An 18,156-nucleotide genomic window follows, 5' to 3' on the forward strand; every position below is an offset into this window, starting at 1 on the left:
GTCCTCGCTCAGAACGGCAGAATTGATCCGATAGCCTGCTGATGAGCACAACACTGCTGCTGCCCGCTCGAATGGACTCGAGTCACGCATGGGCAGCTGACGTTGCAATTGGATGCCATATTCCAACTGCCTCTGCCAGACCGTTGCTGCGACCGCGTCCCACTCGGGCATGTGCGCGGCACTCGTGACCTTCGCACGTCTGTCGTGTTCGGGCGCACAGCAGCGCAAAACTCCCGGCTGGTCTCGTGGCAGTCGCGCAGCCGTGTCGGAGAGTGGCTGTTGTGCGACGCACGTGCCTGAATCCCTTGCATCGCAGGACAGCATTGATATGCACGCACTCTGCTTCTCGTCAGGAACGGGTGTCGCGTCCCGTCAATAATGCGCTCAATGGCCAGACGCGAACGACACGGGAGGCAGGAGGAGAAGAGAACTGCGGTGCGACGATGACTGCTGCATGCGAACATCCCAATATCGAAGGCGATGAGGTGCTCGCTTGGCCATCACCTATCCCAACCTCCAAACAGGGCACTCCTCCGTGTTAACTTTTCCGCATCGTCCCGAAGCGTCTCGCCTGTGGAGTCGATCGCCCGCGCGGGATGCAGCGAAAGTCTGCCCTCCGATCTAGCCTGGAGAGTTCGCTCCTCGACAACTCTAACAGCAGATCCCAAAGATAGATAATTAGTGCTCATTTTCGCTATTTTGGTGCCATGGCTGCCCAGATAGGAAGGAGCGGGATGCACTCGCAGCAGCGTCGAGGCGTGCGGTCCAATAGTCTGTAGCCGCCCGGGACTTCAACGCTTCAGCAGAGTGTGACGGGGATGAGGGGACTGTCACTCACGAATCTCGAGCCGGACCCAGCCCCAGCCATCACCCACCGCCGGCCATTGGAGCGTCGCACTACTCGACATGCAGCCGCATGCACCTCCAAGACCGCTTTTGGCGCCATAGACGTGCTTGTACAGGAGGAACGCTGCACAACATGTCGGAGCTTATGCGCGCGCGACGACATGGCCTTCCTCCGTATACAAGGCCCACTCCGCGCCCACTCGCGCACGGAGGCCATCTCGCGACCTTCTTTACGTGCCGCAACCGTACATGCGGTGTAGACTATGACATACCGGCGACGGTGACCGCTCCCTCCAGAACCTGACCCGACTGTCTTTGAGCGAGCACTCGACACCACGTGATGCAGGCCATCACGCCCGTGACGCCTCTCCAGGCCGGAGGAGACATGTTTCAGCGGATGAAGACGCCCTCCATGCTGGAACCACGACCCGTATCGCAGGTCTCGGAGGCGACAGAGATCTTCGACACCGATTTCGAGGACGAGAGCGATTATGGGGGAACTTCCGCGAAAGGCAGCTTCGAATCGGTAAGTCTTAGCGACTCTTGGCTGTGGAGGATGGTAGCTCTGACACCTCCGCAGTACGATAGCAGACGGAGAAGTCAGACAACGATATCTTCCTACGATGAAGCACGCACGCCGAGCCCAAGGACGAGCACGCAAAGTCGGCCTCCTCTCGACCTGCGCATCGAACCTGTGCAGGGACCGAGAGGACCACATCTGTTTCGATCGTCCCAGGTTTCGGCAGAGTTCGACTTCGAGCATGCATTGCAAATGTCGCCACTCCTGCCAAAGGACATGTCGTTACAGCCGTCGCGTACTGCAACCGCCTTTTCCGAGGACACGGTAATGCAATCACATGACTTGGCCTTCTCACTGGATTCGACCTTGCGAGATGCCCACGATGACCCCCATGCCAGGATTCGATCGTGGTCCACGCAGGATGTCGTCAACTGGATGTATGTCACTGAACTTGATCCTACGGTCATCGAATGCTTCTACATCCACGACATCGATGGATCTATCCTTCTCGACTTGCAGTTCGAAGACTTGAAGGAACTTGACATTCCCTCTTTTGGCAAAAGACATCAGCTGTGGAATGCCATCTGCGTGTTGAAGGGAGAAGAAGGCCATCCTAGCCCTCAGCCCACCCCATTCCAGGACATCAGCAGACCTTGCACCTCACAAAGCAGGCGATCCCCCAGTCGAGGTCGCGATTTGTCGTCGCAAGACGATGGCGGTCATTCACCAACTCAGCATCGCGGCAAGAGCAAACGTCGCGGCCGAAAGGCCCCAAAGAACAACGACCTCATCACCCCTGCCGAGTCTGTATCGATTGTCGCCATCGAGCAACTCCTTCCCAAGCCTCACAAATGTGCCAAGGGTGAGAGATGCGCCAAGTGGCGAAAGCAGCAACGAGAGCTCGATCAGCTCAAGAACGAGCATGGCATTGGTCGATTCCCAATCAGCCCTACGAAAGGCGGCCACATCTTCGTTGCCGGCAACCCTGGAAACGCGAGCACTGCTGAGAACATGATTCCCAACGTGAGACCTCAACCACAGTCGCAGCTAAAAGGCAACCTCAGGCTCGAAGACCCCTTCCGCCCCGTATCTGACGCTGGTATGGAGTCCGCAGGCTTCCCTTCAGTGGTTGCTTCATCAGATCTCCTCGGTCCAGGTCAGCTTCCCGAATTTGCCCTTCACGAAGACGTACTCAGTCACTTGGGCTCCCGGGACCCGCAGGACAACGTCAAGCAGTTTCTGCAATTCCAGCACGTCCAAAGCCCCGTCGCTGAGAATGCCCCACCCTCGCCACCCTATGAAATGTTCCCTTCCAAATCTTTCACACCTTATCCAGCCGCTGTGTCTCAGCAAGAACATCAGACACCTGCTATTGCACAGCCGCCGCCGCGACAAGCATACACACCCGGCCCACGAGGACAACTGAATCAGCTGCCCAGGCTTGAAATCCCGCGATCACAGTCTGCTGGGCCTCAGCTCTCGCATTCCGCCATTACTTCTCCACAGACGGCGGGTCCTACTGCCACCCCGGGCATGTATGTCTGCCGCAGCGCAACCGCATCTCCAGCCAACATCTGCAGATCCGCAACAGTCTCACCAGGAGTCAGAGCCGAGCAGATTTACCGCCTGGGAACACCGGCCTCGGTTGTTGATGTGCCAGCAATGCAAGTTGGACCTCCTACGGCCCCTCTGTCTCGAGACACTTCTCAGTCTGTTCCCCCGAATATGCAGTACCGTCCACAAGCCCCGCTGTCGCGATCGAAGTCTCGAACAGATCCTTCGCACTGGCGCCGACCGTCCATGGCCCTACCCGTCGTCCAAGAAGGCGAGGTCCTTTCACCCTCGTCAAACGGAGAGTCCCGTCCCTCTATCTCAACCAATGCCTCGTCCAGATCAGTCCCCACACGTACCTCATCCGTTCGTGACCCAGCAAAGCACTCCCCTGTGACCCGCGACTTCGGTTACGGACCAGATTGCTCTCACTCTGGCTGGATGCGCAAGCGAAAGACGAAGATGCTGCGCCACGAATGGACCGACTCTCACTTCCGTCTCAAGGGCACTCAACTCACCCAGCATGCTTCGGCCCGCCTTTCAGCTGAGGTCAAGGACAGCATCAACGTTGACGACTACGCCGTGGCCTGCAGCAGCGTGTCCTCAAACCACAAGCTCTCTAGCGCATTCAAATCGCTCGCCATCTCCAAGGGTGCAGAGAGCCGCAAAGAACTGCAAGATGCTACCGCTTTCGCCTTCCAGCTCGTGCCAAGCGCCAAAGAGGGTGAGAGGAGAGCCGAGGGCAAGACCCATCACTTCGCCGTCAAGACTAAGGATGATCGCATCGACTGGATGAGAGAATTGATGCTCGCCAAGGCACGAGAGCAAAAGGGAAAGGGGTACGATGTGGAGGTCAACGGCAAGGAGGTGTGATGAGGCGACTCTGGACTTGGCCGTTACTGGCACGACAACATGCAATTTCATTTTTTTCGCTTTACTTCGGACACTAGCGAGAGAGTTTTGGGCGTTTCTTCCATTCTCACGTCCGGTGATCGGCTGCCCTCAACAACGAGGTCTGACCCCAACACCGGAACCTTTCATGAACACACGACGCCGCTTGACAACATCACCACTCCGGCGGCTTTATCATTCTTACTTGATGGCATTATCTTCTTCGAGCATCATAATATTGGATACCCTCTCTTCTTTTTCTACATCAGCAACGAGCGATACGACACACAACACAAAACAACAACACACATTTGATCACGACACGACACGAGCGAGCATGATTCTTTCGGGCATTTGATATCCATGAATATGAGAGAGACAAGACAAAATGGGGTCATTTCAATGACGGTGGAGGACAGACTGTTTGGCCTCGGGGCCGCAATTCTTTTCGGTTCAAGTAGCAAGCGACCATATGAGCGCTTACAAGTAGATAGCTTATACTCTTTTCTACCCGAGCGTTTCACTCATTCACTCGATAGGAGGGAACGGGAAAGGAAAAGTAAATTCAAGAAACTTCTTTTTCATGATGAATCGAGCCGCCTTTGACAGTGTGAATGAAGATCTCTCGTCTATTTCATCACGATGCGGAATGTTCATCACACAACATCATCTACGTAGCGTCTTTGCGTGGACTGACCGAGAACGGAAAGCGAGCGAAGGATCGCATTGTCTTAAGCGCCCATCAAAGACTGCAACTATACTCTTCACTGATTCTCAAACTTCATCGCCTCGTCAACGAACTTTGCGACGAGTGCCACTCCATGTAAGCGCCCACTTTGCAGATCTGACACGAGAAACCTGCTATGATGGCGCGGTTGCCCATGGACGCAGTAGAGTGACCCATTCATTTTCCAACGTTGATATAGACTCCTCCCAACGACCAAAGACGTGTTAAACGCTAGGAGAATTAAGAACACTACAGTAATAGTCGGCCAGGCATGCGCGTGGTCGTAATATCTACAAGGCAAGACAGAACAACAGCAGAATGTTCCTGCAGCTTCTCTTGCGTTTTTCCATGCAGCGTTCTATGCTGAAGCGCCGAAGAGAAGGACAGAAGCGGACAGAGTGCATTAGTGTAAGAAGCAGGAGGGACAGACGTTGCATAAGTTTGAAAGGTTATTGGGATACACTTTTTGAGAGGTGCATGAAGTGAACGGTCGAGATGTTTGTTTGGGCGCTTAGAAGAGTCGAAGGACGTTTGCTGTATCATGACGCTCAGTAGTGTTGAGGACGAGAGTGATAAATTATGCGCATCAGCATAAAAGTACGGTGAAACTAGTCTCTGCTCGCGACATCGGATCCCCGAAAGCTCAGATGACAGAATTTCCTCTTTCTCTCCACGTCCTTCCTCGGATAGCAAGCGATGTTGCCGATCCTTTTGGTTGAATTCTTCATCATCATCGAAGGAATAACAAACAATCGTCATCGTACATTGACAACCCTGCGTATACAGATAAAAGAATCCTTGTCGTTGTCGAGAACAACAACAACGAAAGAGAGCAGTCAAGCACACACTCCACACTTCTATTGGCGAATCAAGCTAAGATTGATCGTGGGGTGGGAGTCGCATGTTGTTGTGGCGAAGCAGAGCTCCAAGCAGACCCTGACAGCCAGTAAAAGCGCCAAGACAGCTTCATGTTGAGCAAAGCTCGAGCTCGCCTCACGAACCAAAACCATGCAAGCGCCTTTTTCCACATGCATGCATGTCTGCGCGTGCACTTGTGTGTTTGGAAGGAGAAACAAGCAATTCTCGGTTCGCTCTACCTTGCTTTGTTCCGTGCCGGTATAAGCGCCCGTTTCCGGGACGGTTGGCTGACAGGTCGAGTTGAATGTGACCTATGATGGATCAGATAAAGCTCCGTGAGAGCTGTTTCGCTGTAGGGAATGAGGCTGAACTCTCTTGGTTCTATTTAGGACGCAGGGTAGGAGCTCGCCGTCGATGGTCTTTTGAGGGTTAATTTGGGAGCTTCGGTATGTAGGAATGTCCGTCAATTCTTTGATCAGGGATCGTGGTGATAGGAGTGCCGGAGACGAGAGGGATGGACGCCTCGTTGTGATGAGCTCGCAGGAGGTGTCGGTCATGTGAGATGGTCTGGCCCTCGCTCTCTGGATATTCATTTCCGTTGGGGGTGACCCATGGTATCCTATTTAGGGTCGGGAGGTCTCCTTGCTTCTTGGTTCGATGGACGGGTGCGGTCGATGGCGAATCTGGAATCTTGTGGTTATCCAATGCAGATGCTTCTGCCATGCAACGGATGCGAGATGTCGCGTGGAGATAGTCCGCCACTATCGAACGCGTGTGCTCTCGTGTATGCAGTTGATGAGACTGCTCCAGATGCACCTCGTTCACTGCACCGCACAAGTAACAGAATCCAGTCGTACCTTAACTTGTTTGTTCCCTTCGGAGATGTTGCTGAACGAGGCTCGGGAGAAGATCGAGGATCTCGATGGTCGGTCTGGACGTAGAGCTTAGCGCACTCAGTGTGCTACTTTGTGGCTGTATTGCTTCTCGAGTGAGGTCCAGGCTCGAAACCCCACCGCACCATCAAGCCATCAATATTCCTTGGGTATCATTCTTTTCTCCATCCAGTCCATACATCTCTTCAGTCGCTGCAGAGCGCCATTCTGTGACTGCTTTCCACAACCTCAGAACGCGATCTTCCTCTTCCTTCCAGTATACTTCGAGCTGCTCTTCACCACTTTCCCCTTCGCTTCCATCTGCGCCTTCTTCCTCATAATCCAGCTCTTGCTGCCCTTGACTTCCTTTCCCCTCTTCATCTGACTCTTCTTCTCCCTCTCCAGCACGTCGACGCCGTCCATGCCCTGCACAGCGCCTCTGACATCTCCTCCACCTACTGTCAGCACCAAGTAGTACTTGACATTCTTCGACTCAGGGTCGTCTTCCAAGATACCTGCTCCAAAACCCGCCTTGATCGCCGCATTGGATATCAATGACTTTTGTAATTGGTTTTTCGGGTAAAACTGGCACACCGCTTTCCCACCCCTCTTCAGTGAGGCATATAGCCCATCAAAAAACCTCTTCAATCTCCCTTCAGGGCTCACGTCGGATGTCTCTGCATTGCATAGCCATTGAATCGCTGAAATGCTGATTGCAGCGTCGAATGTTCCTGCTCGGAATGGCACTCCTTGCCCAATGTCTGCGAGGAACATGTCGCCTTCTGTGTCTCGCTCCAAAGCCTGTGCAAGCATTGAGGAGGAAATGTCCATTCCCACCCATGTGTGCCCATCTTCGGAGAGAATTTCTCCAGACAGTCCGGACCCACAGCCAACGTCGAGAATGAAAGAAGGTTCGTCCAGATCTAGAAGTTCGAGGGCGCGGTTGGTCATGGACGCTTGAATGTTTTTTATACGGGACGAGGTCGTGTATTTGCGGGATTCGGTGTCATTGTAGAAGATATCCGGCGGGAGGAGATCTTCGGGGCGAGACATGGCGGCTGCTTGAGGAGTGTCGTGTGCTTGCAACGGCAGGCAGAGGTGAAGGAATAATCCTGGGAATATTTGGCTGTGCTTTCGGTCGGCTATCGATAGATCGACGCGACACGTGCCGCAGAGCCGCATCGGCAAGCATATCCGGGGTATCCCATCTACGTATTGCGTTCCATCACACCATCAACCCTCACTTTTGCATTTCTCCACAGTATGCTGCGATAATCATGTGGATTTTACCTCTCCTCGTACGTTGTGTCTCTTCTTCACTTGTTCATCGTATCTAATGTCTAGCAACAGGGCTACTGCGGCCTGATCCTCGGCTTCCTCTTCCTTACTCTTGCCATCGCATCCGGCCTCTACTACCTCTCCGAGCTTGTCGAAGAACACACCGTCCTGTCGAAAAAGCTTCTATACCGCCTCATCTACTTCATCATCGCGACCCAAATCCTTCTCGGAGCCGTCGACAGTTTTCCTTGGACACTATCCGCCTTCTCCATCGCAAGCCACGTAATCTACAGCCTCAACCTCCGGCGCTTCCCCGTCGTCAAACTTACCGATCCCGTCTTCCTCGCAAGCTGCGTCCTAGTTCTTTTCAACCACTACCTTTGGTTCAAACACTTCAGCGCGCACAGTCCGACGACGAGTAACTCGGGAAGATACAGCTACCTGGAACCCAAGGACGTCCCGACCTTCACCGAGATCGCATCGTTCTTCGGTCTCAATGTCTGGCTAGTTCCGTTTGCGTTGTTCGTCTCGCTTTCTGCGGGTGAGAATGTCCTACCGAGCATGGGAAGCGAATACGCGACTGGAGCAGGAAGCAGTTTTATCACACCAGGACAGACGCCGAATCTGAATGCGGGAATGGGAAGCTCGAGTTACATGGATGTGAACAGCTCGCAAGGAAGGGAAGAATTTAGGGGGAGGACGAGACATAAGAGAAGTAATACCCAGACGGGCATGGCCAAGGCTGCTGTTAATGGTGTGCGGGAATGGGTTGGTGAGACGGGAGAATTGATGGGATTCTGGAAAGGAGATAGGACGAGGCCTTTGTGATATGCCTAGGGGTCGGGCAAGATGTAATGATATATGGAAGCCGCAAGGAGATACTTCCGCAGGAACGGAATGAGAATGTCCACCAGTGACGACTATGCAGGTTCATGTCAGTGGAGTTTACTTCGCATGTCATAATCCCATATGCTGACTTTCCGCTCAAGTTTTGACCCAAGCGTTCTGTTCTGGCGAAGGTCACCAAGCGCTACAACGGTACCACGCTGTTTCGTCGCGCAGGTCACCCAATACGAAGCTGTTGCCCACAACGCAGCTCAAAACCTGACTTTCTTCCCACTCGACCAGTCATCCATTTTGTATTCGACTTTAACACCCTTCTTTCGTGCTTGATCAATCGCGTCACGATGTCCGATCTTCTGACAATTGTTCAGCACCATCTCAGTGAACTGTTCCATCCTTAATAGATCTCCTACGCCAGCGCCTGTGATGAGAGAGCCGCTCACATCCAGCGAGCGTAACTTTGGCAGCCCTTTGACGATCGCAAGGATTATCTCATCTGTAAGACCCATCGAATCGCGCAGCGACAGAGACTCAAGTTCTCGTAGTCTTGGGGGTATTACAAGTGTTTTCGTCAGCTGAACGGACGTTTGCTCCAGTGCCAAGGACCGCAATCTGGACGAGGTCGCAGATCCAGTATTAGTGTCATTGTCCAATGATCTGGATTCGAAAGCCTCCAGGAAGTTCTCGAGGGGGGTCGATGGTAGTCGTAAATAGACATGCTCAAGGGCGTGGAGATTCCATAGCGAAAGAAACCCATTCTCATATCCATCTACATCAGGTCTTGCGATGTAGTCTGTGAGATAAGGCAAGAAATGCCCGACTGATACCAGTCGAAGCGTCTTCACTGTAGCAGGCAGTTTGGCGAAGTGTATTGATCGGATGCGCATCTGCAGGTCAACGGTCTCCAGCTTCAACGTTCGCAGATCCAAAGTGACGGGAGAATCGCCAACTTCGTGATCATAATGGTCCAAGTTCGTCAGTGTGAGAGAGACAAGGTGGGGAGACCGTTCCAGGAACTGCTTAAGATAGAGGTTGAGATTGAAGATTTGGTCGGCGGTCAAACTGAGAGTTACCAGGCTCGGAAAGGCTGCATCACTCCATCCCTGGGCAAATGATAGAGTCTTCATATGCGCACAGTGTAAGACTTCTAGAGTGCTCGAACAAGCAGTGGCTGCCTCTCGCAAGGTGGTCTGGCTCAGCTCTGTGCCCTTCAGGATTTTGAGTTCTCTCAATTTGAGCTTGGCTTTGGCATTTTTTATGACTTCCACAAGGTTGTTGCCTTGCAAGCCAGTCTGCACCAGGGTCAGGCTCTCTAAAGGGCAATGACGAAGCAGCGCTGCAAGGACTTTGTCAAAGTCGAACAGTTTGTTCAGCGTTGCGGATCTGATCTTCTGTTTCCCACTGTTGATCGCAGTGCTTACGAAACTTGTCTTGACCTTTACTCGCGCCGCTCCCAGATCTAGATGTGTCCAGAGATTTGGCTCCGACCGCACAAACTTCTGCCAGCCTTTGCTCACCCTGCATATGGCAATACGCTCGCGAAAAGTGCAATACTCTAGGACAGATATCGCCAGTTCGCGCGGGAGTACTGTCAGCGGATCGACACTGTTGGTCGGCGCTAGCTTTCCCAAAAGATCATCGTGAAGCTTCTTGAGTTGCTCGTAGCCAAGTCCAACGTGCTTGACATGTTTCAACCCGTAGGCGTAAATATCGAGGGCGGCTTTCGACTTTTCCATCTTCGTAAGAATCCGGCCCGCTCGCAGATACCCAGTCGGGTCGACATCACTGATCCTGATGGTGGCCTTCGCATCTTGAAGTGCTTTCTTGAAATCGTTTAACTTCTCGTAAGTGGCAGCGCGATTGTCGTAGAGCTGGACTGTCTGCTGTCGGCCAAGAGCACGATTGAAGTACCCGAGCGCTTTGGCGTGATCGCCGCGCTTGTATGCCTGGCGGCCTTGACTTTGCAGGTCAGTCGCAGACATTGTGTCTCCTGAAGCCGCGTCACCGATGCATGGTTTAGTGATGTTCGCGTTGCAAATGGCAGGAGGAGGCACCGGAAGACGCGTTCGCGTATTGGAGCCACAGCCACAGCCACAGCCACAGCCACAGCCACAGGTCCAGGGCCTGAGGCAACTATGACGATCGGCCAGTCTTGGCGCTTCGCGCTCGTGCGGATTGTTTGAAACATCATTCATCGCGCTATCATATGGCAAACTCGACACCACGACTGTGGAGGCGAGCAAGGTGAATACTCATACCGCGACTATCCATTGCATATGCGTTACAAAACAACGACGCTGAACGCTGAACGCTTCAAAGACACATCTGCTGGACCTTATCTCAGTGATCAAGCTGCCTGACTTTCTGTGGATGGACGCCGACTCTCCAGCGATGACCGCCTACTCTCCAGGGACGACCGCCGTGTGAATGATGCCGATGATCCTCCTCGGTCGAAGTCTTGGAAAGGAATATCAACGGGCTCGTTCTCATCCCGAAGGCACAGTTGATGCACTTCGCTGGTTCCGACCTCCCCATACGTAGTCAAGTCTGGGCTTATGTCGACTTGATCATATTGCTTGAGCAGCTTTCTGACCTTCCCAGTGGCCGACTCGCGCTTCTCAGGTGTGCTCAAAAGTCGGTCGAGCACCCACTTCGGCTGGAGTGCAATAAGCGGTACTGGAGCGTGTCTTGACCACCTTTTCTGATGCGCAGGAGTCAATGCGACAGGGAACAAAGGCGTGCCATCAAAGCAATAAGTCCACTTCTCATTTTGTGTATCCTGCGGAAATTCCTTGGGCCATGGTTTGGAGTCCCAAATGCGCAGACCGCGAAGCATCTCCCAGAAGCCATGGTTGTATTCATCGACACATTTGGGCTCGCCTTCTGTCGGAGCTGCCATGATGACAAGACTCGTATTATCGCCCAGCGATTTTGACATTCTCAAATATGCTCGAAGTGCTGGAGCTACAATGCGAACATTGACTGGCTCTGAAGGGTCGTCTGACTCCAGGAACACATACCTGTGGTCCCCGGATCGATATCCCATAGTTGCGTACACGCAGGGGAACGTTTTCAGTCCAGCACCCTTTGCGAGAATGGTCGTCTTGAATTCTTCATACGCAATTCGCTGCCACGCATTCATATCGAATTCCGACTCGACCTGCTCTTTCGTATAGAGACAGCCGGTCTCTATCTCAGCACAATCAGTGTCATCTCCTCCAATTCCGTCGTCGTCGCCATCGTGTTGGCCACCAAAGGCGCCGATGACGCTCTGGATGCGCCGATTGAGATCTCTGGACAAATTCTGTCGAGCTTTGCGCGGTTTCGGTGCTACCAGCGTGGGCAGGTACAGCCCGAGGAAGAATATTATAACGTTGAGAGCTAACTGCATGGTCGCGCAGATGAAGATGAACTGGAGCACCACGAATGGCTGTTTCAATGTGCATAGCCAATGGCACACTTACTTTTAAACCATATGTAAGCTGGGTCATGACGAATAATTGTGTCGCCACGTGTAGCTTCAGAGCCGCAAAAGGGCATACCACCTGCACCATACGCAAAAGCGGCTCATCGATTGTTCGCATGCTTTGTTGCACCAATACCGCGTCTCAAACGTCAGGCAGTAGCGTTGTGCTAGCGTGATTGCATCGGAAGATATGCCGAGTTAAATCATGACGTACATCTTCACATACAAGCATACACGTTCAGCAATGAGGCTGAGCGGTCCCAGGTCTGATCTGAACCAATGATGCATTGTTGACATCCCGACTTTGCAGTGTGCGCTGTGACGCCATTATTTGAGTTCTTGGAACAAAGCAATCGGACTGCGGAGAAAGATTCACGACACACACACACAAGCGTACGTTGAATCAGATCGGTACAACTTTAATTTATCAGCAGCACATACAGACACGCAGCTCGCGGGCAAGATATCACGCACACTTTGTCGCGAGACCTCCGCCAGAAGCATTTCTACCAGCCGCATTGCCAAATGTCAGACGCCACGGAGATTCCTCCTCGCAGTGGGACTGCTTTTACACTGAACAAAGGGCAGCGCTTGACAGTCATCGATCCTAAAGGCGTCCAAGTCAGCGACCTTATTGCGTGGAACAGGCACGATCCCGATGAAGTCATCTCAAATGGCAGGACACTGGACTATGCGAGCAAAATCTATTTGACCACAGGAGATCCGCTCTACTCGAATCGAAGCAGCATTATGCTGGAAATCGTCGAGGATACATGTGGCCGCCACGATTTTCTTTTGACGCCTTGCTCGAAAGACACTTTCAGAATCATTTACGGTGACAAAGAGCCCCACCGAGGATGCTTCGGGAACATCGCGGAAGCTATAAAGCCATATGGCATCACGGAAGACCGGATTCCCTGCGCGTTCAACTGTTTCATGAATGTGCCAATAGATGGAGAGACGGGAGAGATCAAAGTCTTGCCTCCGACCTCGAAAGCTGGTGATCACATCGATTTTGTGGCGAGTATGGACCTCATTATCGCGATGACTGCATGCAGTGCTTTGCAATCCAATGGCGGGAGTTTCAAGCCGATACAATATCGCATCAGCGATGGAGAATAGCACTCTATGATGCAGTGGCATTGGTCTTGTGGGCATGTGGCATTCGAAGAACCAGTAGAAGAATAATAACGACGACGCAAACGGCACAACTCATCAAGCAATCCTCGCAACAAAACCCTTTCAGACACTAGGATCCATGACTTCCAGGAAGGGTGAAGTACGCGTAGCTCTCCAATTTAGAGTTTCTGGCTGGGGATGAGATCTGCTTAGCAGACGCCATTCTCCACATTGCGGCTCGAGCCAAACGAACAGCGATCTTTGCATCTCTACGATCTTGCATCTGCATTCCAATGATCATGCCATTCTGCATCAGCGACGAACAAGTCCGAGTTACTCAGCTTCAACACGCCGCGATACCCTTCGCCATGGAATGTGCTGTCTCACTCGAGGGACAAGGAAGAGCACACAAAGAGCAACATGACAGCGTCATGCAAGTACCTTTTCTTTTGAATCCGTATTCAAGCGGCTGAGAAGGTACCGCTCATCAATGCAACGCTTAGCCGTTTTTGCGCCCCATACCATACTTGTTTCATCCTCTCCCACACACAAGCTCTCATTAGAACAAAGTCAATCTCATCAAGCAACGCGATACACCTCCGACCCTTAGATCGCAGGCCTCACGCCTCCGAGGTTGCAGCCATGACGCCGTCATCGTTAGGTGTGACAAACAGCTGCTTTGAACTTTCGCGCGGCTCGGCGGCACGTTCTTACATGCCTTTAGAGGCGCTCACAGAGATCTGGTGAGCGAAGGGTCCCGCTGGTTGCAATCAGTCCCTTGCTTCGCGACCGCCGCAATATTCGTTTTCTCGCTTTTCTCCAAACATCAGTGGTTGCCTCTTGGTGCTCCAGCCTGCTCCAGCCCTTACCATTTTCGGAAGGAAGGAATTGTAAATCTGTGCGACTACATCCTCCTCCAACTCGAGGCCACCCGCTCGGATGAGCTCCGTCGACTCCTCTGCAGGCGTACTGAAGGACAAAGATGGCGCACTCGCAAAACATGGAGTCCACCTCAAGGACAACGAGATTCGCTGGAACAAGGATGCAGAAGGCCATCCGCGGAATTGGAAACCATTTACGAAATGGTATACTACCATCGTGATTTGTTGGCTTGAGCTGTATATGACAGGAATCAGCTCGGCAGGTGTACGTCTCCATCACTCGCCATATGTGCGCTCCCGGTCATGGCTGACACATACTCACAGACAGGTGCTGCAGATATTGCGCGAGAAGAGTTCCACATGAGCAGAACACTGGCGTACTTCGCCTTCGTCACCATCTATCTCCTCGGCCAGACCATCGGCGGCATCTTTTTGGCCCCAGTTTCTGAGACCTTCGGGCGAAGAACTCTGTACATCGCGGCGACCGTAATGTTTTGCATCTTCTCAGTCATTACCGCAGCCGTGCCCTCAGTCGCCGGAGTGTATGTCGGACGCTGGTTCCAAGGCATCGCCGCAGCCATCCCCGCCACAGTCGCATTCGGGAATTTTCAGGATATGTTCGATGCGCGAGCCAGAATATCAGTAGTGTTCCTCTACACCTGGGCTGGCTTCGTCGGTCTCGCCATGGGACCAGTGTATTCAGCTTACATCACCGAGCGTTGTGGTTGGCGATGGGTCTTCTACATTTCGACAATAGTCTCTGCTATATCAGCAGCGCTGTCTTTCGGCGTAAAGGAGAGCAAAGCTGATTTGTTGTTACAAAAGAAAGTCAAAGACATTCAGAGGGACACTGGAAGAACGGATCTCTACGCGCCATCGACAGCACAGGGCTTCTCATTCAAGACCTTTGCGAGGGAGTCGCTTTTTCGGCCGCTGGTATTCCTCACACTCGAGCCGATCGTCCTTTTTTGCGCAGCACTGTGCGCGATAGCATTCGGTCTGCTGTATGGTCTCACAGCAGGCTTAACAGTAGCATACACGAATCCTCCTTTCGACGCCACGTTCAACGAGGTATCTTCGTCGCTGTCGTTCGTCGCAATTCTGATCGGCATCATTCTCGACATTGTACCACGCTTTTACGACGACCATATCTACAAGAAATGTCATCGGAATAGAACCCGAATTGTTCCGGAAACCAAGATCAGGTCCTTTGCAGTCGCCTGCCCAGTCTTCGCGATCGGCTTATGGATCTTCGGCTGGACTGTACCTCCGCGAGTACCCGACGTCCCCTGGCCGGTATCAATGATCGGTCTTGTGTGCATCGGCTTCGCCAGTACAGATTTCTCATACGTCCTTTTCGGCTATGTCACGGATTCCTATGGCGACTATGCTGCGAGCGCAGTCTCTGCTCTCAGTACCACTCGAACTATAGCCGCCGCCGTTTTCCCGCTGTTCGCACATCAGATGTTTGCTGGACTCGGAACAAATATCGCCGTTACGATCCTGGCTGCGGTGGCGACCTTGTTTGCGTTCACACCTGTTTTGTTCCTGAAATATGGCAGGATGCTGCGACATAAAAGCAAATCCGCCTTGGATGACCAGGATTGCTTGCTCGAGGAGAATCAACATCTTGATGAGAATGAGAAACGTGGCAGCGAAACGAGTGAAGACAGCAAGGCAGCTGCATAATCTCGCCAATCCATATCTCTTTGACGAATAGATCGCGATGTATTGTATAATCCATTCGAGGGGCCATTCGGGTCGCTTGCTCCAGTCTTCAGATTCCTTCATTGTCTCGCAGCCATGAAACTCATGTAAATCCCCCAAAGAAGGCCAACAGCGCTCAAGAACACGATGCGTTTCTCCACTGGTATGAGCGTGAAGTTAACAACCGACGCTAAGGGCCAGATCTTGTAAGATGCAAAAATGATTGGAAACGTTTCCTGTGCTAAAGTGTTACAGTGTCGAAGGATTCTCAAAGGCGAAGACATGGACCAGCTTTCGGAGAACAGGGACTTACTGTGCGGATAGCTGTGCCAATCTGTGCTATTGTCCGACCTTTCAGAAGGCCCATGACAATAAGAAAGGCAACGGTATTGAGCAGAGCACCCATGGTGATGCAGTCAATGAACCATTTAATAGCCGTGTTCTTCCAATTGAGCTTTGGTGAGACATTGCTGTCGACGTCTGTCTCCGATGCGGTACCGGGCATTTTATCAAGCTCTATGCCATCCTCATGTTGAGGTAAGACATCATACTTCTCGGAGGGAAGCTTCCGAGCAGGGAAACTTCGCTCGAGAAAATGCTGCCAGTAGAAATTCGGCGGTGAGAGTAGGAGGTTGCAAATTGTGAACTGCAGGAGCTCGGGAAAGGATAGGAATGAATGCTGAATTTTACATGTTAGCTGGCCAATCTGTAATTTTCCATGTCTGGAGAAAGCATACCTCCTCGCCATCACGATGTTCGACTTGTTGTGCCAGGACATTGGATGCAGCAGCAAGAGCAGTTGCGATCAGTGTCGCGCTGACCACTGGAGGAAGCATATCTGCCGGATTTCTCTGGATGCAGAAAACCAGAGACGAATGCACGCAAAAGGTAAGGAGGTAATGCGGGATGTTTTCTCATTCAGGGACAGTTGTCGCAAGGTGAGACCAGCATCAGGGATGTTCGCCAAGCTTGACATCAGTTCCACGGCGCCGTTCATATTCCTTGGGCCACCTCATCGGCATCAATTCTCATCTCGGCAGTCGTATGAGTACTGCTAATTGCAGTACAGGCTGTCGGTAATCGTACGGGCTGACTTGCAATGGAGGCTGTGCGCTGTCGGCTAGGACAACGCGGGAGCCGCGTTGGCAGCTGCTGTACGCGTAAGTGTCATATCACGACCAATAACTCACCTCGATGAATGATCCGCAGGTCCCTTAGTTGATACCACCTCGACTGAGCATAGCAATATATTTTCCTGTCGAAGTGCTCTCCCAGTATATTTCCCTGTCACATCCGAAGCTGGCCATCCCGACGCACCGCCTGTTTCAATATATCTGATGCGACATCTGAAAGAGACCATCAAGACATATCAAGCAACAGGTAAGTCCTATCAGAAGCTTCTTGACCGTGCTCTATTTGTGTACAACAGATCCTGGCTCTAGAGAGTAACGCCACGTGCGTTCCGCGCGACCTCAAAATGTCGGAGTCGGCGAAAGGAAACAGCGACTTTGACGCGATGTCCCAGCCACAACCTTGCAAGAACACAACCCCGGCTTCGCTACCTTCCGGAAGCCTAGCACAAACCTCAGCTGCTCTGGGAGGTATGGCATCCACTGAAAACATGCGGCCATCGAACTGCCATCGACAGTCTCAAGATTGACGGCCATGGTCTTCCACGAGTTTCCCGCTGTCGATTTCTGAACACAGATCATTCACTTGTGCTCACAGATCGCCTCTATGCTTCGCCAATGGACATTCGAGACCATCAGAGCTCGTATATCCACCAGTGCGATCCCCGCGGGGTCGCTTAAGTAAGAACAACAATAAGCGAACAAGCGCAAGACGTTCACAATCTACCTCCTAGCGAGAATTGCTTTGAAATCCTTACACGTGGACTTGCTCGGAGGAATCCCCAGTGCAAGCGTCAACATGTAATAGTGGACCAGCGTCCGTTGCTCCAGACGACGGAGACCCAGCCAGAGTAATCCATTCGTTCTCTACATCGTCGCGTCAGTCGACACCGATAAGCGTTCCAGGAGCAGATTAACATGGAAATACCACGTACACCACGAGTAAGCATGACTGTTGACATTCTGACAAGCCCTCCAAAATCGCTGTGGATGCATTGCAAACTATCAGATCAATTCCTAGTGCTTCTAGATGGGAACTGAACGAGGGCGCTAGTTGTGCAAGCTTGTGCAGGGTCCGCAGAAACTGAGCACCGACACCGACACGCGATATGCACGTGGTGCATGGCATATTCTGGGGTCGATTGGTTACTCTAGCAGGTCCGGGTATGCAATGAGACCACAGGATCGGCGTCGCTGGCTGGGCTCCGACTCTGCTCCCCTGCGGAGTACAAAGGCTTTGAGGAGACTGCATCCAGCAGTTTGGCGTGATGCGAAGGGATGCGGACACAGTAGTCTTCTGGAAGCCTATTCGAGCACAGATCAGTACAGCCTCGTGGAAAACTCACAGGCCTTGGAAAGGAAGGTTGTTGACTGAGGTGCTTGGCGACGAGGTATGTGAGTCCTGTGGCGTGCCTTTAGCATACGTCCGAAAGATGCCCATGGTAGGCACGGCGATGGCTTCCAAGA

The 18,156-nt window shown here is 52.4% G+C and overlaps 8 protein-coding genes across 8 annotated transcripts; 4 read left to right on the top strand and 4 right to left on the bottom strand.

Annotated features, from left to right (window-relative positions):
- Positions 1–1,186: 1,186 nt before the first annotated feature.
- On the top strand, positions 1,187–3,790 carry CKM354_001252900 (uncharacterized protein; the record flags this gene model as incomplete). The annotated part of the gene is made up of 2 exons (XM_044808051.1): positions 1,187–1,372; positions 1,427–3,790. 2 exons carry the CDS (start codon positions 1,187–1,189, stop codon positions 3,788–3,790), a joined length of 2,550 nt encoding a protein of 849 aa, XP_044663986.1.
- A 2,724-nt stretch (positions 3,791–6,514) lies between these two features.
- On the bottom strand, positions 6,515–7,318 carry CKM354_001253000 (18S rRNA (guanine1575-N7)-methyltransferase; the record flags this gene model as incomplete). Its single annotated transcript, XM_044808052.1, has 1 exon — positions 6,515–7,318. One exon carries the CDS (start codon positions 7,316–7,318, stop codon positions 6,515–6,517), a length of 804 nt encoding a protein of 267 aa, XP_044663987.1.
- Positions 7,319–7,542: 224 nt separating this feature from the next.
- On the top strand, positions 7,543–8,371 carry CKM354_001253100 (uncharacterized protein; the record flags this gene model as incomplete). The annotated part of the gene is made up of 2 exons (XM_044808053.1): positions 7,543–7,563; positions 7,610–8,371. 2 exons carry the CDS (start codon positions 7,543–7,545, stop codon positions 8,369–8,371), a joined length of 783 nt encoding a protein of 260 aa, XP_044663988.1.
- Positions 8,372–8,640: 269 nt separating this feature from the next.
- On the bottom strand, positions 8,641–10,368 carry CKM354_001253200 (uncharacterized protein; the record flags this gene model as incomplete). The annotated part of the gene is made up of 1 exon (XM_044808054.1): positions 8,641–10,368. The coding sequence occupies one exon, from the start codon at positions 10,366–10,368 to the stop codon at positions 8,641–8,643; it is 1,728 nt and encodes a 575-aa protein (XP_044663989.1).
- Positions 10,369–10,733: 365 nt separating this feature from the next.
- On the bottom strand, positions 10,734–11,777 carry CKM354_001253300 (uncharacterized protein; the record flags this gene model as incomplete). The annotated part of the gene is made up of 1 exon (XM_044808055.1): positions 10,734–11,777. One exon carries the CDS (start codon positions 11,775–11,777, stop codon positions 10,734–10,736), a length of 1,044 nt encoding a protein of 347 aa, XP_044663990.1.
- A 600-nt stretch (positions 11,778–12,377) lies between these two features.
- On the top strand, positions 12,378–12,974 carry CKM354_001253400 (uncharacterized protein; the record flags this gene model as incomplete). Its single annotated transcript, XM_044808056.1, has 1 exon — positions 12,378–12,974. The coding sequence occupies one exon, from the start codon at positions 12,378–12,380 to the stop codon at positions 12,972–12,974; it is 597 nt and encodes a 198-aa protein (XP_044663991.1).
- Positions 12,975–13,910: 936 nt separating this feature from the next.
- CKM354_001253500 (uncharacterized protein) lies at positions 13,911–15,541 on the top strand (the record flags this gene model as incomplete). The annotated part of the gene is made up of 2 exons (XM_044808057.1): positions 13,911–14,117; positions 14,177–15,541. 2 exons carry the CDS (start codon positions 13,911–13,913, stop codon positions 15,539–15,541), a joined length of 1,572 nt encoding a protein of 523 aa, XP_044663992.1.
- Positions 15,542–15,639: 98 nt separating this feature from the next.
- Positions 15,640–16,395, bottom strand: CKM354_001253600 (uncharacterized protein; the record flags this gene model as incomplete). Its single annotated transcript, XM_044808058.1, has 3 exons — positions 15,640–15,795; positions 15,873–16,238; positions 16,297–16,395. 3 exons carry the CDS (start codon positions 16,393–16,395, stop codon positions 15,640–15,642), a joined length of 621 nt encoding a protein of 206 aa, XP_044663993.1.
- Positions 16,396–18,156: the final 1,761 nt, after the last annotated feature.

Source organism: Cercospora kikuchii, assembly GCF_019650295.1.
Source record: "Cercospora kikuchii DNA, contig_00009, whole genome shotgun sequence".
Classification (NCBI taxonomy): domain Eukaryota; kingdom Fungi; phylum Ascomycota; class Dothideomycetes; order Mycosphaerellales; family Mycosphaerellaceae; genus Cercospora; species Cercospora kikuchii.